General features: G+C 29.4%; 2 protein-coding genes across 18 annotated transcripts in view; both read right to left on the bottom strand.

The window, feature by feature from the left end:
* Positions 1-7,717, bottom strand: part of LOC142333432 (uncharacterized) — a 115,822-nt gene extending 108,105 nt beyond the window's left edge. For 7 of the 17 annotated variants that reach the window (XM_075380523.1, XM_075380513.1, XM_075380522.1 and 4 more), the window contains exons 1-2: positions 7,515-7,714; positions 952-1,008 (exon numbers count right to left, since the gene is read on the bottom strand). In XM_075380523.1, the coding sequence (XP_075236638.1) occupies positions 952-1,008; positions 7,515-7,582 (125 nt within the window). In that variant the 5' untranslated portion in view covers positions 7,583-7,714. Of the gene's footprint in view, positions 1-951; positions 1,009-7,514 lie in introns of all 17 variants that reach the window. The other 10 variants (XM_075380517.1, XM_075380524.1, XM_075380514.1 and 7 more) reach the window with 4 other exon arrangements.
* Positions 7,718-16,804: 9,087 nt separating this feature from the next.
* Positions 16,805-26,200, bottom strand: part of LOC142333433 (uncharacterized) — a 71,330-nt gene continuing 61,934 nt past the window's right edge. The window contains exons 18-19 of the mRNA XM_075380526.1: positions 24,699-24,839; positions 16,805-17,040 (exon numbers count right to left, since the gene is read on the bottom strand). Of these exons, the coding sequence (XP_075236641.1) occupies positions 16,969-17,040; positions 24,699-24,839 (213 nt within the window). The 3' untranslated portion in view covers positions 16,805-16,968. The remainder of the gene's footprint in view (positions 17,041-24,698; positions 24,840-26,200) is intronic.

A 26,200-nucleotide genomic window follows, 5' to 3' on the forward strand; every position in this document is an offset into this window, starting at 1 on the left:
TCCTCTCTGGCGAGTAATAAGAAGTCCACATTTTATCGCCGGTAACAATTGAATTATGGAACTCATCACTTTTTTCTATATACCGCATCAAAATTCCAAACAGATCCTTTCGCATTTTTTTGTGACGTTCCGTTAAGATGTGCGGCATCCGACGTGCAAAAATCTTTCTGAAGCCTAAACTGTCGTCAACAATGCGACCGGTAACAGCTCTTGAAACATTAGGAAAAAGAAGGGCCAGGTCGGAAATCGTTGAGAGACGATGTTTTGTGATTTCATCATTGACCCATTTCAAAAGTCCTCGGTGATTATTGGGACCTCTCCGAATGTTCTTCATCGTGCGCATTAATTGCGTTATTTCAAAACCACTTGGGACATTTCTTTCATACATTACATTATTACCGTACACAGCAACCAACTGCTTATGAATTTCAACCGGCTTAACTTTTGTTGGTTTAAAAAACTTATAACCCCGTATTTCACAGTCAGCGACAACATCGATTTTCCTATTCATTTTATAACGTAATTACTCACACGTAATCAAAGATACTACAACGGGACATCTTACAAATAACAATGCAGTGTGTACATTATTAGTGTGCCCATGAACGACACACGTTCACCAACCTTAAGGAGATAAATTTCCCTGCGGTCTTTAGTTTATAGATATCCCTCGTATAATTCGTTTATAATATGTAATTGAAAATCATAATTAAATTAAGCAGATTGGACGTAAACACACGTACTAATTCTAAAATCTGTTTAATGTGAACCTGTTTTGTAAACATAATGTGAACATTTTTTACATTTACATCGCAGCGGGCATACCTAAAAATTAAGAAAGTACTATTCGATTACAAGGTCTACTGCCGATGCCATAATTTAAACAATAATGTATAAAAATATAGATAACAACGAACAGATTTATAAATATCACATATATGTTATAAATACCTATTTTGAAGATTTGGATATTTTTCATGTCGACTATATTTTTCAGATTTAAATAGCCTGAAATTTATACAAGTAATTGTATTATTTTTTTAACGATATTTACTATATTTAATTATTAACTTAAATTAACGCTGCAAAGATAAACAATATATCAGAAACTATCCCATGATCTTGAGAAATATTTTCCACGGTTCAATTGTAACTCTTCTAAATAAGTAATTATTACACAGTAATGATACCAGACATACTACAAGTAAATTTCATTCTCTGAATGATATTGGACATATGAAATGGATTAAGAATGTGGGGAAGAGAATATTGAGACGAGTTCTTCGACTCAAAGTGAAGGAATGTATAAAATGGAAGATGCAATGAGAAAAAGGAGGCACAACTACTTCGGATATTTATACAGATTGGATTGAGGAAAGAAATCTAAAACTATCTTCAACTACTTAAAAAACACTGCGTGGAGAAAACGATGAAGAAGATTGAAGAGGTGGACATTAAAGAACAAACAATTCTTGCCAGTAGAGGTACAGAGAAAAAATTAAAATTTTGAAGTTTTTGAGAGTCGTAACAGATGAGGAGGGGCGAGCTACTTAGAGGCGCGAAGGGAAGCAGGGATAGTTTTAATGAAGAATATTTGGGAGAATCAGAGATTGTGAAGAAGAATGAGAACAGTAAAACCTATAAAAGGATTATTATACGTAGTTCGTAGATGGCAGACAGAAATAAGGATATTTTTTGTTTATTTTATTATTAACTAAAAAAGTTTTAAACAAAAAAGGGTGTAATTAAAACATTTTTTAAAAGTAAAATCTTTAAAAAAAAATGTTTTCCTTTCACGTTTACAATGTGAGATAAAGTAATTTTACATCTTATTTTAATATTATACAAAAATTTAAAATATTTTACCCGAAAAATACAGAAAATAATACCGGCTGAACAGTCGATATACCTGTTAGCATTTTGGCTTCAGATTAGATTGGCTAGTTAATATTTTAAAAATTAATTAAGGCAAAGGAATTTCATAGTGTGCTTGTTATTGCAAGCGAGGTAAGGCCCTACCTACATTAGAAATATCCTATAAAATTTATAATATTATAACGGTGAATTTGGAGCAATATGTCCTACATTTGTTTAGTAATGTAATCGACTGCGAGTTTTTATTTACTTGTACGAAGTAAAGTTAGTACTTTGATCACGAATAATTTCGGTTTTCAGATTTCAACGGAAATTTCCATTTTGACCATTCCGGAATCCATTTTGACTAGTTTCGGCATGACGTCTATACGTATGTATCTCGCATAACTCAAAAACAATTAGCCGAAGGATGTTGAGATTTTGGATTTAGGACTATTGTAACATCTAGTTATTGCAATCGACTGAACCAACAGTATCCAAAAAATACCAAAATCCGAAAAGAATTTGATGCCCTCATTGAGATCTTTTCAATTATATATATGGAAGTGGTACTTATTTTCATTGGTTCTAGGGTTATAGCCAAATAAATTTTTAATTAATGAAATATTTGGATCTTATATGGGGGGAACATTGGATTGAATCACACTTCATCTCCTTTTTGTAAGTATTTTTTTATATTTATTTCTTTAACTTTTTTTTTAATTTAAATATATTAATTTATTAATAATTATTAACCCGTGTTTGTAAAACAAAATTCAATAAATAATTATTCAATAACAATAAAAAAAAAAAAATTAAAAGTTATTAGTAAAATAAAATTTTATGTACTCTTAGAAATATGAATATGTAATTCAATAAGTATTATTACATATGTTTATAAGTAATAGATTTGGGGAAACATTTTATTATTTAATGTTAATTGAAAATTTTAATTTAGAATCGTATTATTTTTGGATTTTCTAGTTTAATTTCTTTTTAATTTTATCTACATTAAAGTTAACTACAGAGTGAATGAAAAATAGACCTTCACAAGAACAAAACACACGCACACACACACACACACACACACACACACACACACACACACACACTGAGGCACATATGCCCGATTTTTAATAAACTGGAAAAGATCTTATTTTTTACTTCATTACTCCTCTGATATTGTCAGACAATATTCTCCCTAGGTCGGAGTTGATTATCATTTCGTTTATTTGTTTTTGTTGCAAATCATTTAATCGCTCTTTGGTTTGATATAATACTTCCGATCTTAATTTGTGTTCACGTTCTCATTGTTTTCAAATTTTTTCTCACTTTATATACATAATCCTCCCTTAATCTTTTTTTTCTTTCCTTGTCTTAACGTTTTCTTCCTTTTTATATTTATCATCTTCTCTTAATTTGTTTATTCTTCCCTTGTTCTTAACGTTTTCTTCTTCATAATCATCTTCTTGTCGTTTTTTTTGAGATATATTTCTTCATTCATGTTATCTTTCATTTTAATTTTTCATTATTCATCAAACAATCCAATAATACAAACGGAATATATTACACAGTAAGTTCGAAATTAACATTTGGAGGGTCGTATCACACTTTCAAATAAAATAAGTTTAAACGAAGTGCAGCAAAACATGTATATATGTAATTTAATAAGCGTCCAAGGATGTCATGCTGTGTCAAAATCAGATTTATCTAGATGAGGTGATCAAGGTAAGAAATAAAACCGATCCTATTAACTAGAGAGGGATCGCTCTTAATAAAAACTATTGTCAAGTACTTAACATTTGTTCTAATCAGGAGACAGACCCGGTGGTAGAAAACAAGAAAATTTTGCCGTAGAAGCAGAGTGGATTTAGGTATGATACAAAATGCATTGATAATATTTTGCTTTTTAGTCTCCTGATTAATATTAAACTTAGGTAAATGACAAAAATGTTAATCGCTGTATTTGTTTATTTTTAAAAGCGCATTTGATACCGGAAATAAGAATAAGTTATTTTAAAAATTATCCAGCATCGGTGCAAATTACAAAATAGTAAATATTTAAAAAAGATTACTAATTCTAACTCAAAAAAAAAACCTTAAATAGCGATTTAATTCAGCTAAAAAAGGCATTTTTCAGGACGGCTATATTTCACCCTTGTTATTTCCATAAGAAATAATTTTTTGAACAGAATGTTGTTAATATTTTGTTATTTGAAGATTATCTTGTCATCCTTTCTAACTCATAAAAATTGAAACACATTTAAGTGGCAATGTTAGCACAATGCTTTTATATTAATAATAATTGTAAGTGAATACTGTAAAACGAAGGCAATTATTTTTTGACAAGGAGGGAAATGTAAAGAAATGAAGCCTATAAAATTGGAGAATGTGAAAGACTTGATAAATAAAGATACTTAAAAGTACTTTTTTATCATCAGGAATTTCTCATAAGAATGTTGATTACATGATTAAAAAAGCCATGTTTGGAACGGCGACTATTTTAGGTTATTTAACTAAGCATTTGCCACCGTTAGTAATAATACAATTGTATAAATTAATGTTTCACTTACCAACGGTTTTAAAAGTATATACCAGAGTACTTTCGAAGCCGTTACTCCACCATCAGGGATTTCTCAAAATATGTTAATTCAAGTTCAAATGTATAAATGTATTTAAAGTAAAATTATTACGTTGATAATAGTCGGTCGTCAGAAACCAGTGTATTAGAAAAATTTTATATATATTTGAATACGAATAAATTGATGAACTGGTCAGATTCGATAATGATATCCTTTAAAATAATACAAAAAGAAGAAATACAAAGGAGATTTATGTTCGTTGACAATTTACTTTAAGTTACTGACAATTTTTCTAAAAAAGAATTGGAAGGGCTTAGAAGAAATTATGAACCCGAGCAACGCCGGCTATACAAGCTAATTTATGATAAATATGTAAGTTATTTTTTGTGATTAATATGATTCATTGCAACATAATTATATATTGTGAACATTATAATTATATGCTAAATATCAGTTTTATATTTTGGAATATCTTTTCAATTCTTTTGTTGCGAGACCTTGTATCTTAAACATCAAATAAATTTTTTTGTTATGTTAAGATCAGTAATGAAAATCCCTTCATTATTTAAATATGAAGCGTTATTTAATAGTAGTTAGGCAGCAGAGCTGGTTAATTAATAGTAGTTAGGCAGCATTAGTAGGCAGCAGAGATTTCACAATAATTCCGACGTATATCAGGAGAGATAATACGAATAGGTCCGTGGAATTCCGTAGAACAGGTTTTTTTTACATTATTCCATTGTGATTCAGAACCGAGTACAGGAGAGTCAAAAGATAAACTTAAAAGTTAACGTCAGAACCTAAACCTAACGTTTACCTAAGCTTATGATCGGAGAATGGAAATAATTATTCAACTGAGTGAAAGTTTTTTAGTTAAAATTACTCCAATCTTTTTAAAAGATGTTTCATCTTGTACGGATTTATCCGTAAAATTTGGCTGTACAGAAGATGGCTTACATACAAAAAATGATGTTATAAAAATTAACATAACGAAAATGTTGTCTGTTTGACAGACTTTCTCGTTTAAATTTAATTTGCTGTTTCCCTGTAACCGAAAATATATTAACAGAAATATATTTTTGTTCAAAAATATATATTTTAACATAAAATATTTAAACTGAATACCGATTCATAATATATAAATCGTGGACGAACGACCCTTCTTTGAAAGGCTGTCAACAAATTTTACAATTCCTTATACTGACCATATATCTAACAACTATTTTTTCTATCCTAATAATGATTTCTACATTTTTTAATGTAAATAAATAACCTTCAAACTGAAAAATCCCATAAATGATCAAACTTCGAATATTTGAAGTGGAAAATTTGTTTAACGAAAAGATCAAAATTTATTTTTTATTTATTGTCTTCAGTCATTTGACTGGTTTGATGCATCTATCCAAGATTCCCTATCTACAACCACTCGTTTCATTTCAGTATTCTTCCTACATCCAACATCCCGATCTGTTTTACATATTCCAAACGTTGCCTGCCTGCACATTTTTTCTCTTCTACTTGTCCCTGCAATATCAAAGCGACTATTCCAGGATGCCTTAATAAGTGGCCTACAAGTCTGCCTCTTCTTTTAACTATAATTTTTCAAATGCTTCTTTCTTTATCAATTCGTCGCAACACCTCTTCATTTGTCAATTTATCCACCCTTCTGATTTTTAACATTCTTCCTATAGCAATCAAAAATATGTACACATACTATATGTTACACAACTATATGTTACAAGAGTCCTAAATCCAAAATATCAACATCCTACTGCTAATCGTTTTCGAGTTATGCGAGATACATACATACGTAGAGACGTCACGCTGAAACTAGTCAAAATGGATATTTTCGTTGAAATCACAATACTTCTTTTACTTCGTACAACGAAGCAAAAATCAAAGTTTATTAAAGTTAATTAAAAGAAGAATTTAATTGATAAAATGGAACAAGGAAGGTTGTAAAATGTTGTAAACTGCAATTTTACGAGTAATCTTCAACACTTTTACAAGGTTTGAAAATTCTTTGTACACTGAGAACCCTCACCCAAGTAAAAGCGAGGAAATGTTAACAAAAACCTTATTTTTTAAGGAAAAATAATGGTTTATATGGAACAATTTTCAGTTGTTTTATTTTGTATCTGTATTTCCAACGACATTTTTTTTTATTCGACTAAAAAAAGCTGAAGTAAAATCCAGCTCAAGCAAGTTTTTTTTCACACGTCGATTTAAATTCTCTTAATATAGCATCATAGTTACACAATTATGATAATATAATTATCGTACATTAAACTGTACATGAAACATTAATTGAAATAACGCCAACACACAAATATATATAATCATAAATTTTTGTAACCATCATTCCAGAAATTTTGAATTCGCATAGAAGTAAAAGAAGAATCGAATAGGTTTTTTAAACAAAAAATTATTTTCCTTCTGTTATTCACAACAGCCGGAAATGTAAAAATTATTTCTTATCAGATTCATGCGAAGGTCTTTTGTTAAACTTTTACGGGTCTACTCGAATTTGAAGTAAAATGTAAAATATGTAAATAGAATTACATCTTTAAATTAAATTAGACAGGTTTCAAATAAGCAATTATTAAAAAAAGTATTTTTTTTTTGCAAATGCCTTTTTTTATTAAAAATACTTTTTTAATTCTTCTTTAAATTTTTTTTTATTTAAAGAGTCCGCCGAATAAATAACAACTACCAAAAAATGAATTACTGGTGCAAACTTAAATAATAGTAAAAATTTAATTTAGAATTCAAAAATTATTTTTTTTTTAAGTTTGTATTTTAAATTAATTTTTTTTTCTTAAATTTTTTTTAAAAACTTTTTTCATATGTATTAAATCTACTAAGACTATCCTTTTTAAACTACATTCAAACCAAAATAATCTTTTGATAAATCTTGAGTATTCTGTTTTCCCTTTCTGATTAACCAAATACACAGGGCAGGTATTTAGAATTAAATTTTTTTAAGGTAATTTTTAAATACTTCTTATATTACAAGAATATTTTCATTTCAATAATTCTAAACGCACACACAAATACACAGATCTTTAAAGTACTTACTCTTTTTCATCATTCGCTTTCTCCGCACTGATCATAAAAAAGCTCATAACGTAGATTATGATTCGCATGTTCAAAACTCTTAACTTTTTCGTAGAATATAAAATTTATAACCTTATCTATTCAGAATACAAGATAGATCGATACTGCTAACTCCAATACTAATGATATACGCTGTTAATGCTCTTATATATATATATATTCTCGTACATTGACGTCATTCGATTGAATATGTAGCTTACAAATAGAAGAGATACACTTGGCACAGGATACCCCCACCCTACTTCATGCAACGTATACTATTTTATTTTTCAATACGCGTTTTTTAATAAATGGAAAATTAAAAAAAATGTAAGGTGGAGACAAATATATTCTTTACTCTCCTATTTTTCTATCTGCCTCGTCCCCCATCTTTAATTAAAAAATAAATAAACATTTTTCTAAAATAGATAGGTTTCTACATATCCACCGGGTTGGTCTAGTTGTGAAGGCGTCTTCGCAAATCAGTTGATTTCGAAGTCGAGATTTCCAACGTTCAAATCCTAGTAAAGGCAGTTATTTTTATACGGATTTGAATACTAGATCGTGAATACCGGTGTTCTTTGTTGGTCGGGTTTCGTTCGATTAACTACACATCTCCGAAATGGTCGACCTGAGACCGTACAAGACTACACTTTACTTACACTCATACATATCATCCTCATTCAACTTCTGAAGTAATACCTGACCGTGATTCTCGAAGTGTAAACAGAAAAACAAAAAAAAAGACAGGCTTCTACAAAAAAAAACATTTAATAAATTTAAAGAATTCACAAAAAAAAAAAATAAAAAAAAAAAATTGTTTAAGAATAATATAAATTAGAATATGTAAATAAGAATAAATACATGTTTTTTTCTTATTTGAATTATTTTATTAATGTTTTTATTTTTTTCTTAAAAGGGTTTTTTATTTTATGAATAGAACTAAATTTAAGCGGAAAAATTAATAGCATCAAACAAATACGATACATTTGTATCTCGATGTAAATAAGAATACAAACGTAGAAAAATATCATGAGTAAAAGGTACTTTGTAATATTCATAATATTTTACCTTAAGTTTACTTCAACTTCCTTTAGTTTTCGAAAATACTATTGAAATACCCAAACGAGAACAAGGTATATATTACAACATTACGCTATACTGAAAAAATATAAGTCGTCGACGGTGACGAAAATTGAAAGAAAATTTCATATTGTCGGGAGAGACAATTTCTTTAAAAAATTAATCGCATAACGGGACCACCAGATAAACTAATCCTATATAAAAATATAAAATATTATTTATATTTACAAATTTACAAGAATAATTTTCTTTTTCAATTTTTTAGTTGTAATTATAAAATCTAATATACAACTAGAAATATTGATTTATTATAAATATATATATATATATATATATTTTCAGATAAGCTTAAAATAATCTTTATTTATGCTGAGTTTCATAGCTTTCAAATAGGTATTTGAACCGTTGTAATTATTAAATAGAAGCAAGACAAATTAAAACTTATAACAAATTTTTTAAGCGTCAAAATTCTCAACAAGTTTAAACAAGTTCTCTATTTAAAAAGTAACGTTAATAACTCAACAGAAAAAATAACACGAATTTTAATAAAAAAACTATTTCATTTTATAAAAAATTATTATTGGAACACACATAAATTCACAGAAATTATCTCATAAATATGAAATAAAAATTTATACCGGTAACTCTTTTACTGGGGGTGATGGTGTTTTATGAACATGAATTTTTATCTTATTTTTACATACGACTTTTTTATTAAATTATAACTAAAACGCCCTTAACGGTTTTGTGAACTCTCTAACTCTAAAAAAGATATATAATAATTTATTGCGTAAATCCAAACAATTTTTTTTTTTTGCTGCATTATCAACAATTATTTTTAGATAGGCTTCGCCAATCGGTTTAGTAATTGATAACCGAATAATTGAAATTTCTTCCCGCCAACCATCCTGCGGGTCACTTTACAGCTCTGACCCAGAGTCTGTTAGGAACCCTTACCAAATGAAAATGAATTATTTATTATTTAATTTAAATTAAATTGAGATTAAAAAATAAAATAAGTTAGAAACTGTATATGTCTTTCTCGGTCTTAATCAAGAGTACATCCAATACTTTCATTCTTATCTGAACTAATAAGTTGGGGGTAGAGTAACAAATGTATAAAGTTATAAAATTAAAGTTAAACGGGGACGAACTCAATTCGTTAGATGGCTCGGCCGATTTGCAATTACCGATCCATCTTTCAGATGTACGAACGTTTACAAAATTAATACCTTTAGAAGTAATTCGAATAAACATTTACTAACGGTTCTGCAAGAGCTGAGCTTTCTTCAACTTTATTTTCTTTGAATAAGGCGATTTCATCGAGGAAATTCTATATCGACCAGCGAAACGGCTCTAGCCGCCAAGCTTTGCAGGCAGAAAGGCCAGTGTTCCCACCGGTCGTGAACTTCCAGGATAAGTTTTCCACATAGTATATTTAATCAGAACAGATAACATATTCGTTAAACGTTAACAAAGTACAGGCTTCTTTAAATATTATATCAGCTCTTTAAATGTCTAGGAAAAATTACTTGGCTTCAATAAATCAGAAAATAATTTGCTTATATCAGAAAAAATTCAGTTCTCAGAGATTCTAATGTAATATATCCTCCTTAGAAATACATTTCCTGTGATCTCGTTAAGTTTTTTCCTCAGAATTCTAACTATTGCAAGTATTTAATCTTATAAATTATTAAGTTAATTTTATAGATTTAAAATTTGTAATTTTTTCTGGTAATAGAAGAATTACGTTTTAAGACTTGTAATTTACTCGACTTAAATTGTAAATATAATTGCCGAAAACTGCATGACGGGAAGAAAAACGGGAAGAATGACAATATATTGGTCACTATAGTTAGCCAAAAATTATATTTAATTTTACGAAGTAAAAATAAAATTGGGAATAAATATTCAACCAAATTACAAAAAAAGAAGAAAACAATAATGAACAAGTAATAATAATAATGAAGAGATTTCAATTCTATGCGAGTCACTAACAGTATCATATTCTATGCAGCATTTTACTTGTCACAAACAACACGAAAGAAAAATAACAATCTCTGTATCTTTCGGAACATGTTTTAGAATAAAAACCTCAGATTTTATTTTACTATACATATGCTGAATCTTTTTAAATAAAATAAAATACTTTACGAAATTGACAAAGACATTTGAATAATCTAATCCGCCAATTTATATAACTTTTATCTAGATTCGGACAATTTGAGGATGTAACACACATAAAAAAATTTCATCGATCGGAACCCCAAAAAAGATTCGTTCTTCATTATATACAGAGTAATTACGTATTTTTTGTACTTAAACCCTGCTAATTGAATCTCGTGTATTTTGAACCGACGTGCAAAACATGTTAGATACCTGCCATCAAATAAAAATCGTTTCTAAAAACGTCCTATGAAAAGTGACAAGAAAAGTCACTTTTCCCGTCGTCTTCTTCATTCAGCCAAACTTAATGCTGTACTTCGGTATGCCTTGCTTAGCCTACCAAAATGCAGAAAATATGTAGTCCTATAATCGTCAACTGCATTCTTTTCTTCACGGAGAATGGCTGCGTGTGAACATCAGTATTCTTAATTGAATAACTCTACTAGCGTTTCAATAACTCAGATTGTTTACATGCGTCACAACCATAAGAAAGACTGCGATCGGTAGTAAAAAGCAACCAAAAAAAAACGAACTCCTACCAAGTGTATTTTATAATTCTCCTCTACTCAGTAAAGAAAAAAGCAAAAAAAAAAATGTCTACAGAGTGTTTCTAAAATGGTGGTCTGGCTATACTTTTCGGATTCTACTTGTAAAATTAAACAAAAAAATCCTTAGGAAAAATGGCAATTTCTCCTTCGTTCTCCCTTTGTCCGCCATTTTGTTATTTTTATATAATAATTTATATTTGTTGTTCGGATGGTCGAATCACATTAATATTTGGTAATAAAGTTTTAAAATTGGCAAAAAATCAAAACTTAAATATCTTTGAAAATTATAAAATGTCGGCCATTTTTCATTTTCAATCCATTACATCTCCATAAATATTAGTTTTATCAAAATGTATATTATTACTAAAACATAAAGCCTTTTATTTTTTTAAATCGGTTGATAAATAGCCGAGTTGTAATTGTTTTAAAGGTTTGAATACATGTGTGCTTTCATGAATCAACACGTGTGCCCAGACATTTTCTTTACCGATTTCAACTAGGGTGAACTGAAATGCAGTTCAAGATTTTTATTTTACTATATTGTTTTCTTATTCAACATTTACTTACCATCCGGGTAATCTGTAAAGAAAATATTTATTTCTATTATGATTTTCTTAATTTTTATTGTTTATTTTGTTCTACCTTGAAGGTTGTGAACGAATACTGAGAGTTCCCTTCTTATTTGAAATTCTGATAGCGGTAAAGTCCGATGGGAGCCGCTGAAATCTTGTGCTGTCTACACGGCCCATTTAGTCAGGGTTGTCGGACGCCCTACCGCCAGAAAAAATATAAGAATTAGGATAAGGTATATAATAGTTTCAGTAACTAAATGTTGAATTAAACTAAATACAAAATAAAATATTTTTGTAAAAATTTGCTCATTCGAATGGTTTTCGATTCTAAATAACTCGAATAAAAAATTATACTATCAGTCTGTTATACCCAGTTACAATAAAATAGTAGTAATATTTGAATTCGTTTTATAAAAACACCTAAATTACATATAACACGTAAAATTAAACAGTCTTATTTTGTTTTCCTTTTACGTCTAAAAATTTTCTCTGTGATGAATCCGCATTCATATATCTTAAAAATAAAAGTAATCATCAAATGAACCCTTTCTAAAAGGACCTGAAAAAATAAAAGGAAACAAAATGTTTCTTTTTACATTACATTTATTTATTAGCTTATTTACCTATTTATATATCATTTATTTATTTAGATACTAAGAATAACATAAATTTTGCAATTTATTGGTCGACGGGCTGATGCGTTTATTAATGAAATAAAATTTTATGTACTTTTCATTTAAAAAAAAAATGTGCGTGTGTAATTTCATAGGCGTACAAGGAAGTCATGTGGTGTCCACATAAACTTTTTTCATCTATGGATTTTTTGCTATATATATATATGTTCACACAGGTACTTATTTACATTTTAAACATTACTCATTTATTTAATTCTATCGCTCACCTGTGACGTCACAGCATAGAATTGCAAAAATTTGAGTTGCAAAATTTTTTTTGTAGATATTGTTATTTTTTAATTATTTTACAAATATCCTAAGAAAAATACTATCTTAATTACGCGAAATCTCAAAATACAGAGGGACTTTATTCTAGAGCCTCACCCCCTTGGCCTTTTAAGTTGAAAATTAATGGCATCAATGCCCCAAATGCAGAAATAATCTGACCAGATTTGGTCAAAATCGATCCGATAGTTCTGGAGATATAAGGTGATTTAGAATGTGATACCGACCACACACAAGTACATACAAACATTAACATCCGGAAAATTTTCATCCGGTGTTTTTTTCTTTGGATTCCTTAAGTGTTAAAACATAGATGCTAATTAGTACGATCCGGTGAAAACCGCATATGCTAAATTAAATCAAATGCAATACTTTCCCTTCTAAAACTAAAGTTCTGATATAGCGCTACCTAGACGGAAACTTAATAAGATAAATCCGATTTTTCTTTCAGAAAGATGGGAGTGAATAATTTATTTATTAAAAAAAATTAATAATAAAAAAAGGTAAAAAGCTGAAAGATTTAATTTATATAACAGAGAATAAGACTACCTTGTACAATGACGTGATGTCAAACCTTGGATTAATTCCTTTTTACCATTGCCAAGCAAAGAAATTACAGTTAAATCAAAAAAGGATTTGTATAAAACAAATACGAGAATATTTATATAAAAGTATATTTTCTATAGTAAAACAAAATGAGTTAAATAATTTAAACGAATTCGTTAATATTTCAGCGTCCATAATATTTCACTTGTCAAGTATCGCCAGCATTTTAACATTTATGTTAAAAATCAGGAGATAGCAGCCAAAAACTAATCGAATCAGCAAGATCAATTCTGATATTAATCGAAATATTTGTTTGGTTATTTTACCGATCAAAAAAATAAGGAGTTAGATGTGGATTTTCATTATTCTAAAATACGTTTCAAATACTAATATGACACAATAATTACATTTATTCGTTAAACGTAGTATCTGGATATCATATCTGCGAGTGCTAATGGTATTTTATATGACGTATCAAGAATATGAATGTAGTCTAAGATCAGAAATTAATAACATCCTAGTTTTTTTTTTTTGAAAAAAAATGATAAATGTCCGAAATCAAAACCAATGTTTGGAAAAATACAGCAAAGATTACACTGAATTTTGTAAAACGTTCGATCTAATCAGCTCGGAGCTATGTATACAAATATTTCTTGTAGTAACTTATATGATAAGCAAACAATATTTTTTAGGAATATTGGACATGTGGTTTTTTTTTTGTGCACGTAATTAGTGATATTTTTACTAATTACTAATCTAAAAGTTGATTAATAATTTAGTTAAATTTTCAAAATCGAAATTTTTATCGTAATTGCGTTTTACGTTTTCTTATTTACATTTCACTTTACTTTTATTTTTTTTATATTTTACAAAAGGATAGATTTGTGAACTGAGTAATGAAATATTACAATCAATTTCTAGTGACAGATTTCTGGAATAGCTATAAACAAAACGCATTTAAACATTAAAAAAAAGAAAAAAGAAATTAATTACTGAATATTTAAGTTGTGCAAGATAATGAAATTTGCATTGTCATTTAAATCAATGAAATTGAGCTTAATAAATTAAGTAGTACAACTTTTTATCGGAAAATTTGTTATAATTAATAATTATGAATAAGAAAACTTCGCTGTTGTTACACAACTGCCCAAAAAGCAGTATGATGTATTTAGGGTGAATGTATGTTTGTTCTGCCGTAGCAGCTCATTTTAAATAAATTTCGTAAATGGCGTTTAGTGTATTAGACAGTTAATATTTCTAGAACTATTATAAAATTAATTAAAAAAAATATCTCATCAGAGTTTATTTAAATTCTTGCAATGCACAAATTATTCTCTATGATCCATTTTGGAAACTGTCAGTTTACAGTAAATTATTGTTAAAATGTTTTTTTTTAATAAAAATAGACAGGTTGCATGACTAGTTTTTGAACACGTGGACAGATATGTATATTTATGTACAGAGTGGTGCATGATTAGTTTCCCTGTACAAGAATATAATTGTAATTGATTTTGAAAATTTTGCATTATAATAACAAAAATCATATTAAGTTGGAAATATTGAGTCTCCTAGCTTCAACATTAGTTCTGTTTTTACACATTGTTGTTTGTGTTATAATGTTTAATTTTACAAGCAAAATAAAGAGTTCATGATAAAGTTATTGCAGAAGTTTGAGAAAGCCACACCATTAAGAATTACAAATGTTTCCATGACATACAGTTATGGAACAACATAGCAACATTAATTAAGTTTAATATTAAATTTGAAACAAATGAAACTTGCATTTGCTTCTGATACTGTTAAATACAGGATGCATAATGGATTAAATAAGACATATTAGCATGATTTTAAATATGGTGTCCTGAACAAGATTGTTGTTTTCTGAATGTGCAATTTATTGCAGTTCATGAGGCAGGAATGCAATTTTCTGGGCTATGGGGAATTCTCATTATGCATGAAAGCTGAAAAGAAATGTACCACATCTCACAGTAGGAACTGGGATGACATAATACTATTTGTTTGAGTAATATTATTTTAAAGAATAGATGAATAGTGATTCTTATCTGAAAATTATGGAAAGACAGTTAATGCATCAACTTTAAACAATGGAATTGTGGAACATCTCTGGATACAGGAAGATGAAGCTTCACCTCATTTTGCTTGAGTGTATAATTTCCTAAATGAATAATTTCTGTGCTAGTAAACCAGCTGTGGTTCACAAGCAAATTCAGCCTAATTTCAATGACTGTCACCAAGAACTGACCTTACCATATCTGATTACTCATTGTGGGAAATAATAATCTATATCAACATAATTATACATGAAATGAAAAATTGCGATTATGTAGGAAGCAATTTGAACCTTTACTCCAGAGATGATTCACATTATTTCAAGAAGGGTGGAAATGCATACTTGTTTGAGTTCAGCAAGAGGTGCACACACAAATATAATGGATAAATAATTCTTAAGTAGAAATCTATAAAAATATTATTCATAGTAAGTCCTCAATGTATATTTGTCCAGGGATATGGAGCCTTCTTGAAAAAAAAAAGTAGATCAAAAGATTTATAATGAGTGAAAATTGGAAAATAGATTTGATGAACTAAGTGAGCCAACTTAATCAGCATGATGAAATGTGAAATAAAAAAAAATGTAAACTAAAAAAAGTATTATTCTCTGCTGAAGGAGCGCATTATATCTTTGGAAAGCTAATTTACAGCATCATTTTTATCAAAACATGTAAATGAAAAAAATAACATTGGGCTGAGCATTAGACAAATTTATTACGAATCGATTGGAGTAAAAGATCTAATCTCTCTACTCTTTTCATAGTTCCCTTCTACTGAAAATCTTTTCTTTGTGGTTGCTGAGCGGAGGATTAATTTAATAAAAATTTCAGTAGGAGTAGAATGGTGAAAATATAATAGGATTTTGTATATACGTTAAATTATGTTGACTGTATTTATAACTAAAAGCTTCCAGGGAAGGGCATACATAAGAAAATCAATCCTTTCAGAGATATTTTGTGTGTGAATGTTTACAGCACACAGGATTGAATTGACTATGCTTGTATAATATCTCTCTTGACATGTTGCTTCTGAGTATGAATCATACACGCATCATTAAATAATGCAAAAGTTCAAAGAATTCATTGTGATGGTAATATGTCATATATATATATATATATATATGTATATATATTTTATAAACTATCCTCAGCCTGTAAATTTATGATTACACTATTTTGGGATTGCTGCTAGCCAGTCAGCATAAGAATATTGATGCTGTGAACGCACTGCATTGTAAAGTTCTCTACATGCTTTGCTGTTTTGCTTCAGAATTAAAATAAAAAGTAAAAAATAAGAAAGAAACGGTTAAAGGATAGATAATACAGCACTCTCTGTTACTTTTGTTTTTATTGTAACAATAAAATTTTAATTTGGTATATAATTACACTTCTAATTTATTTTCTTTTAAATTTTTTATAGGATGCTGGATTTAGATTTGTAACAGCTGTAGGATGCTGCTTCTATTAAACAGAATCACTCATCATGAACATTTTCAACGCTTCCCACCGTTAGTCACTTCTTCTTTATCAAAATTGTATAAAAAGAGTTCTTCTAAATTATAATCCTAAAACACATTTAAAATGAAGTAATGTACAATTTAATGAATTATATTGTTCACAATTAAGAGTTATATTTCTGGGAGATTTTTATGGCAAAATAGGTAATAATCAGTCATTTGTGAAGGAACAATTCAGTACATTAACCTTTTTGATACTGAGAGAACCAATACTTATAAGAAATTTAAATGATAGAAGCATCAAATACAACTGGCAGAAAATTGAGTATTTTGCAAATTTTTCATAATTGATAATGTTAAGGTAACAATTAGTGCACTTTATGTGAAGTAGTATCATTTATAATCTATTTGCATTGTCTTTAATGTTGTAGCACTTTAAGAATTTTCAATGGGGTAGTTTTTTCTGATTGCTTGGAGTTGGAAAAATCCTTGAAGAGTATTTATTTATTAATATTCATTTCTGTTTAGTCCCTGGAACCACCATAAAGTATTATTTCAGAGAATGGATGGAGATGATATTATTGAATGTAATTGAAGTGTAATCTTTTATAGTCTCAAGTCGACCAGTAATAATGTAATAATAATAATGCAATTAATAACTTTTAAATCAATTACTCCTTGAGGAGTTAAATGTAATCACATTGTATTTTTGTTTATCGCTGTAACTCTCTATGAATGCTGAATCAGTTTCCATGAAATATTTATCAAATTATTCTTACTGTGTTTATGTCACCAATGGGAATCATGATTTGAAACAAAACAAAGTAGCAGTCATTTGGTTGCAAGTTTTCCCTGTTACACGCCTCAAACACTTTATTTTGGCATTTGTAGCTTACTTCTATCTTTACTATTTATTTGAATCTATGTTCCAAATTTATATGGCAAGAATCTAAAGGCACATATCTGGGTCTCAACAACTCTTTTAAAGAATGTTTGAAATGGTTCTCCTTTGGTATTCTTGCCCCTTAAAACTTCTTCTATTTCCTATAGTGACTGTATCCAAATATATGCATTCCATTTATATTGCACCAATATGTCTACACTATTACCTTGCATATATTTGTACTAATTTCTTTACTCCAGATGTCCAATACCACTTGAATTTTCTCTTGATTTTCACAGTGACCATATTAACAAGTTAGTAGCATGTAATGTTCAACATGGTATTTCTTTCTTATCTTTTTGCTTCAATCTTTTATGTATATCATGCATTTACTTGGGCTAAAATTGTAAACACCTCCCTCAAAAAAGTTAAATTATATTTTACACAAAGCTACAGATGAAATAAAAATTCTTAAATGTTGTAAATTTTGAAAATTTCATCTTTTAAATTACTGCCATTTTGTCTGACGTAACTTAGTAGAAGTTGAAAATTTAAATCTGCAGGTACAGTGACAGTATAAAAAGTGAAGGTTAGCTAAAGCACTATTACACAGGTGTTAGTTGTATAAAGGGGCTACTAGAGGGCAAATTCCTTACCCAAAGTGGATGTTATAGGAACTTATTTATATTCATTCACTTTAATGTAGAATTTAAAACCATTATTGTAATATATCTAAAGAAACTTTGTGCAAATAAAACCCATTGAATTTCATTGTCTGTTGTTACAACTGCTGCTTAATCTAAAAGTGCCCAAATATATATATTTTTTTTAAATTCTGTTAATTATATGATTTATTTTATAAGATACTGCCACTAAATACTGATACTGATACTGATATTATATACTGATTCATCTTTGTAAACATAACTGTTACATTTTTGTTTGTATGCATAGAAGTACACAGTAAATTTGATAAATGTTGCATTGGTATTATTTCTTTTTCAGCTTTTCAAATGAAAGGAACATTACAACATAAAAGAGCATAGCATTCATGATTTTTTATACTATTGCTGAATGATTATATGTAAACTTATAATAATAAAAGACATAGATTATTTTATTTTATTTTAATAAATTCAATGAATCAATGAAGAAAGTATTGTAATGTTCCTTAGACAGATCATATATACATGTGAGTTAATATGATGAAGAGTAATTAATTGAATCTAGCCCACCGGACTGGTCTAGTGGTTAACTTGTCGCAAATCAGCTGATTTCAAAATCAAGAGTTGTAAGGTTTAAATCCTAGTAAAGTCAGTTACTTTTATATGGATTTGAGTACTAGATCATGGATACCAGTGTTCTTTGGTTATTGGGTTCCAATTAACCACACATCTCAGGAATGGTTGACCTGAGACTGTAGAAACTACACTTCATTATACATTCATATATATCATCCTCTGAAGTAATACCTTATGGTGGTTCCAGAGGCTAAACAGAGGAGGAGAAAGAGAGGGTTAATTGAATCTGTGCTGTTGAAATCATCTACCTGTAAGGTATGAACCTAGTATGTAAAAAAAAAAAAAACAATTATTCAATTTGAAAAGTGACTTGAACTTTTCACCAAGTTAAATGATTATGTCAAGGATGTTGGAAGTTTGTAAAATATGACAAATGAACAAAATGTAGCAGAATAAAGGGAATTCTTAAAAATAAAAGGAATTAAATTAATGTTGTTTTAACCTGTTATTCAACAGGATGCTAAGTTTGAGAGCTAAACAGATGTACTATTTTCACAACTCATCATCATTATCATACCTGCCTGATATATGATCCTTGCACCCTACGATTTTTATGGATTTATATTTTCATCTAAAAATTTTAGTCTTTTTAGATCCAATCTCTTTTAATTTTTATCATTCTTGATCTTTTAGGCTTCTCTTCTTTGGACCTTCTGCTGATCCTTCTAGCACTGTATTATTCAATTTTTCTCATCGCAATATTTCTTGGCCAATTAGCTTTCCTATTCTGAATTAAGCTTGTCCATGTTCTAATTAAGATTCTAAACTTGTTCATTCTCCTTGTTACTTTTTCATTTTCTGATGGATGCTCCTACTTCATCCTGTTACTTTTGTACTTGATCTTTTACAGGAAAATTATATCTTCTTTGGACCTTCTGCTGATCCTTCTAGCACTGTATTATTCAATTTTTCTCATCGCAATATTTCTTGGCCAATTAGCTTTCCTATTCTGAATTAAGCTTGTCCATGTTCTAATTAAGATTCTAAACTTGTTCATTCTCCTTGTTACTTTTTCATTTTCTGATGGATGCTCCTACTTCATCCTGTTACTTTTGTACTTGATCTTTTACAGGAAAATTATGTGGTTTTCTATTATATGGCCCATGGCTTCCTTATTCTTCTTCCCTAAATAAAGTTAATTGTTTTATTCCATTGATATTTTTATGGCATCTTTATTATTCAGAAAAAATTAATTTCAGCAGTCGCCTTCCACATTTCTTCTTTAATTCTTAAACTAACTTCTTTGTTCAAACCGTGTTAATTTGAACTAATATCTGTTTCAGTTCCACATGGCAGTTGTGCATCTGCAGGGAAGTCCAGTTAAATGAACAACTGATATTTGTCTGCCCTGCTCTTGGGGAGGCCAGAGACTGGGCCACCCTGGAACTTACAGGTCAAGGAGAAAATTGGCTACTCACAAGCAGTGAATCAATGTGGCAATAGCTGCATCGTCGGACCATGGGGAAGTTCCTTGATGCAGTTGCTTTGTTCAGCCAACATCAATAATTTATGTAAGGGAAAGACTCCTACCGCACTGTTGTGGGAAGCTAACCTAGAGATACATGGCTAATCACCAGCCAATTAAGGCTTCAAGCACTTTAATATGGTGGACAGGTACTTGCTTGCATTCAGCGACCTAGGTGTGGCAATGAATTGCTTTCTACACGAAGTAAATTTTAATTTGTGGATGTCATATATATTTTTAGTAGTTGACGGTGTGTGCCTACCCATTTTAGTAAATATATGATAAATGAGCGGTTGGGACACGTAACCCGGTGGTTTATGGCACCACACTTAGTCCGCTCACGCTGTAAGATAAACTCTAGAGCTAGTTAGAAAACTGGTCGCTAAACTGTTTTGAGACGCAGTAGCTTTTTGTGGCACAGACTTTTCGTCTTAAGCATTAGGGTGACCAAATGGGATAGTGGCAGGAGAAATGCCAAACAAATCAAATTCTCTCTTATCCAATTGATGCAATTTTTTCCAACCTCCATTTAGTTAATTTCTCAGCTCTTTTAACTCCCTTAATATTGCTTTTATTTCTACTCCAGAAATACAGTGCATTTTCAAAGTTGCATTGCACTGGAATTATGGGAGTGTAATGACAAAATTTCCTTAATTATTACTTTGCATTTTTATTTCATTATTTTATAGAAATGTATATTACAATAACTGGAATAGTTTATAAAAGGTGTTGAAAATTACCTCTTCAAACATCAATACAACACTGCACATGTTTCAGTTTGTTTTCATACACTTTAACTAACTGATGTACTGGAATATCTCGCATGTATGCCATTATTGCATTTTTTAGTTTTTGTAAACTGTGTGTGGTCTGTTGTGATACACAGCTCTTTTTGCTCCTCCCATAGAAAGTGATATAGGGAAGTCAGACTGGGCAATTGTGCAGGCCAAAAACCCCTCAAAATGATTTTTTTACCAAATATATTTCATAAAAAATCATTGAACTGTTAGCTGTGGCCCCATCTTGTTGGGATATAACTGTGATTGATTTCCATCTCATTTAATTGATGAATAAAGGTTGTTAAAACAGCACAATAATAATAACTAGCAACTGTATTTTCAAAAACGATTGGACTCACAATGCGCATTCTGTTCACATCAAACCAGTCTCCAATTTTCACATCATGTAAAGATTGTTCATGCAGTTAATAAGAGGTTAGTAGTCAACCACACTTGTATATTTTGTAATTTAATATATCCTCCTAGTTGCAACCACTCTTTCTTTAAAAAACAGAACCTTCAGTATAACTACGCAATTTCGGTGAATAAAACATTTAAACCATTTAAAATAATCTAGTCTTTTGACATGATCTGTTGGTTTCAATTCTTGAACACATATTACTTTTTAGGATAAGAGATTCAGTTCTTTTCTTACACGTTTATGTGCAGCAGCAACTCTAATATCTTGCTGCTGTGCAAACTTACGCAATAGCTTAGGTAGACTTTCAGCCATAGCATCTGAAATACCTATGTGTTAATTTAGGTGGTCTTCCACTTTGATCAGCGTCTTCAACAGAGCCTGTTGCCCAAAATTTTTCAATAAGAGTTTGAAATGCATTGCATTGAGGAACTTTTCAGAAAAATTGCTTCACTAAATCAGTATACTTGTCACCTTTATGAAAGGCATGTTCTACGTCTTTCGTGAAAAATGTATTTCTATATCAAAAGAATCATTACTTTTCTCACAACTATTGATTACAGTTAATGAAACAACACAAAATGAAAAAAAGGATGTTCAATAAGTCACATCTAATGTCTTGGTTTATCACTAAGCAATACTCAATGAACCATGGGCAACCAACCTAACACGAAAAGACCAGAATGCACAATATGATTCTAAAGTATGCTGTACAGTGACTTTCTGAATGCACTGTTATGATCACTATCAATAAAAGCACCTGGCAGTCTACATATCATGTTCATTGCATTTCTCATTTTCTCTTCTGAAAATAAATAGTCAATTTTTTATCTGTTTTCATCTCCATAAAATTTCCAAAAACTTCTAAAGGAGTTCGAGATTTCGAAATCTCCAGCCTTCTTTTGTAGTTTTTTTACTAGCCTATATTATTAGCATTATTACTACTATATTTTATAGTATTTATTATCCTTCCTCCACTTTCATTTCATGTTCTTAGTTGTTTCCTTTCGCTTGTTCATCTCTCCAAAGAACGTTTGAGTGTCCTACAGCACCAATTTCCCTATTATTATTCTACAACAATGTTTATCTTATTCTTCCATATTTTTCTCTTTCTCTTAATACAGTATTTCAATTGTACTATCTTCGCATTGATTATTTGGCATACAAACATGTATTAAAAACAGGTCTCTGGGTTTATTCTCATTCTGACAGCACTTTTCCTATCATAAGCAAAAACTGTCCTAGTACACTGCTACTTCGTGTTTTTAGAATTATTCCTATTTCAATTCTTCCTTTTTATTTCCTGAATTGTAATATTATCCTCTAATAACCTCATCCTTTCTTTCTCATTTCACTTTATTTACTCCAATCCCATTACTACTATGTCTACGTTCATCTCTCTTTTAAAATTTTCTACCTTCTTTGTTTGCAAAAATATTTATACATTACATGTACCTGTACGTACTTCCCGGTCCATCTTTTGGTAACTTCCAGTTGCTGATTACTTTAACCAGGTTGATAAAACATAATATTTATAGTTATTAATTTCAATTCATTAAAATTCACTATCGCATTCAGAAGTAAGACCAACAAAATCAGGAAAAAACATATCCTTATTTAAAATTCGTTCAACAAGTTCCTCTATTCGTTACATGTTGCGCTCTACAGTACATGTGGTTTCTAATATGCCGGCTCTCACAAAGATATTTGAAAACACTTTATATTCTTGAAAACACTGCATAAACCACTCTACATCATTCTTTTCCACATATCAGTGAGTATAAAAATCTTCAACAATTTAAAAATTGAGTAAAATCTTTACCTTTCAGGCAAGTAATACAAAGAGTACAGCGTAATATTAAATCCTAATATTGAATATTTATACTTCCTCTTCTTCCACCAGTTAACCTTCATTAAATAGTTAATTCCTTTTTCTACCATCACTTTCAATTCTCTTCAGTATCCTCTTTAAAACCTCCCTTACTTTATACCCTAGCATTCGTTATGACTTTTCAGCACCATCCTTGTCATTTAATTGCAGTATTAATTTACTGATCGGGCAATCACTGTTCTATTCACTGCCAAATGATCACTGACAAAAACATACAAAAACGGTCCGTTATCAATACTATCTTTTAGAGCTATAATTCAGTAATCTCTTCCTGCATGTTCAACAACAAAGACCTTATTTCCTTGTATCTGGATAAAAGTCATTATGGTTTATTTATTTACTATTTGATTAATTCAAATCATCGTCTGAATTGCATATGTGAGGTGTACTAAGTCTGTTACTTTAGCAGCTCCTAAACCATGCACATGTTTATCAAGAGCCTCTTAAAATTTTTGAAGGAATTGTGCACAATAGATGCACGAGTATGTATTCTGTCCCAGCATGTTGACTAATACAACTGGTTTCGTTTCCCATAACAGTTTTGAAGAACTGTAGGAGTTGTCTCTTTTCCCAGCATTTATTAATAACTCATACTGCATAAATAAATTGGTATCAATATTGTGTGTGAATTGCATACATTTTATTACAATACTTAATAGTCACAAATAAAATCAATAATTTTATTGTAATACCACAATTTTCATTTGCAGGAATGAAAAGTACTAAATTGTATCGACCAAATTCTACTGACTACTAAATCTTCATCAATGTCTATCGAGTGACAATGGATGAAAGAAAATTTGAAAAAGTATTGAATGGTTTTTATTAAAGAATAGGACACTATGTTTTTTAATAGCAGTGTCCATTTTCATATATAGGTTGTATTATCTAAATAAAATAATTTACTAAATGGGAAGTGTTTTTTTAAATTTTTTACACAAAATATACAATATAAATCATTACAAGTAAAAATTTTGCTATAATGCTAATAACCATGAAGAGAAGGCTAATCAGATATACAAAACTTACGTAATAATTAACATCTTGATTTTGCAAACAATATGTAAGACCAATACATTTAGGATTGGAAAAGAAAAAACGTTTAATCTGATAACTACTGAGGGTGAAGTTTATCATTTTGTATTGTGTAATTTGGTTCGGTAAAAAGACCTGCAAATGAAAAGTTTTATATATTAGAAATATATAATTAAAGGATATTTACATAAGTGTAAATTAAGATATTAAATAAGATACCTAAAAAAAAAATTAAATGATCATGGGAATTAATAAATAAATACATTCTTTAAACAATAGATTTTTTGAGAATAATAATTTGATCTAATAATTTGTGACTGCATATAACAATGCTATGTTTATAAAATACACACACAATAAATATGAAATGTGTGTTTAAGTATGGAACCTAAAGTCCTAGTTTGAGATAGTACAGCAACAAAGTATGTTAAAGAGTCACGGGTAGATCCATAGTCAAAGAATTACTGATCAAACCCCAAAAAACCAGGATAAATCAACTCAAACTGATCCACATAGTGTCCTCGGTATGGATCTAACAGGAATTTGGCTGAACTCTATCTTGAGAAATGATAACAGATAAGGTAACAGTGGGTTGTAGATAAGGGACTGAATTCTTAAGTTGACCACAAAAAAGCTCATCCAAAGATCTTTAAGGCACTCTTCAATCAGTATCCATCTATTTAATCAATAATTTCTTCAGGAAATTGAGGTATATTTATCAGGATAGAAACAGCCCATTAGCGATATATATTTTTTCATTTATTAAGTTAATTATGCATTATTTATTTAATGTTTTGACCACCTCAAATATATGCTTTGTTTTAGATACTAAGGATTCAGCTGAGGACTGGTTTGGGCTTCATGAATAATTTTAGAACCTTCACATGAATTTTAAAATGTTTAGAACTACATAAACTGAATACAAACTACTAAACCAAACCCTAAATGTAGCAGTATGTTTATTAAATACAATTGCGAGATAAAATTATCAAAGAAAATACAGTGAGAAAATATAACCAAAGTAGAATTAGTACTATTAAAGAGTAGTCAGTACGTTGATATTTGAGATTAAAACAGAATAAACTTTATTCTTAATAAATAAGGGTTTAAAATATTACTTTAACACTACCAAGAAATTAGATTTATTTAGTTTCATGTTAAATTATTATCTGTCTCCTTTAATACACGAATCTTTTCAAGGTATCCTCATTCTTACTAACTTATTTATACTTAAAATGCGCAAAAATGTTCATCATTGTTTACAAAACATGTAATACTATTACTTTATTTATAAAAAATAAACCTCTGGGAATAAGATGGCAAGTGCAGTTGCATAACTTAGGCAGTAGCCAGAATTTTCTCCAGGAGAGAAAATATGACAATATTTTTTGTTAAAAAATGGTTTTATTTGAAGATTTGAAAACGCCAAAAGTAATAATTGCAATGCTATTCGAACCTATCTAAATCATAATTCAGCACTAGCCTGTGAGACTTCT

The sequence above is a fragment of the Lycorma delicatula genome, chromosome 12 (genome assembly GCF_047948215.1).
Source record: "Lycorma delicatula isolate Av1 chromosome 12, ASM4794821v1, whole genome shotgun sequence".
In the NCBI taxonomy this organism is placed as follows: Eukaryota; Metazoa; Arthropoda; class Insecta; order Hemiptera; family Fulgoridae; genus Lycorma; species Lycorma delicatula.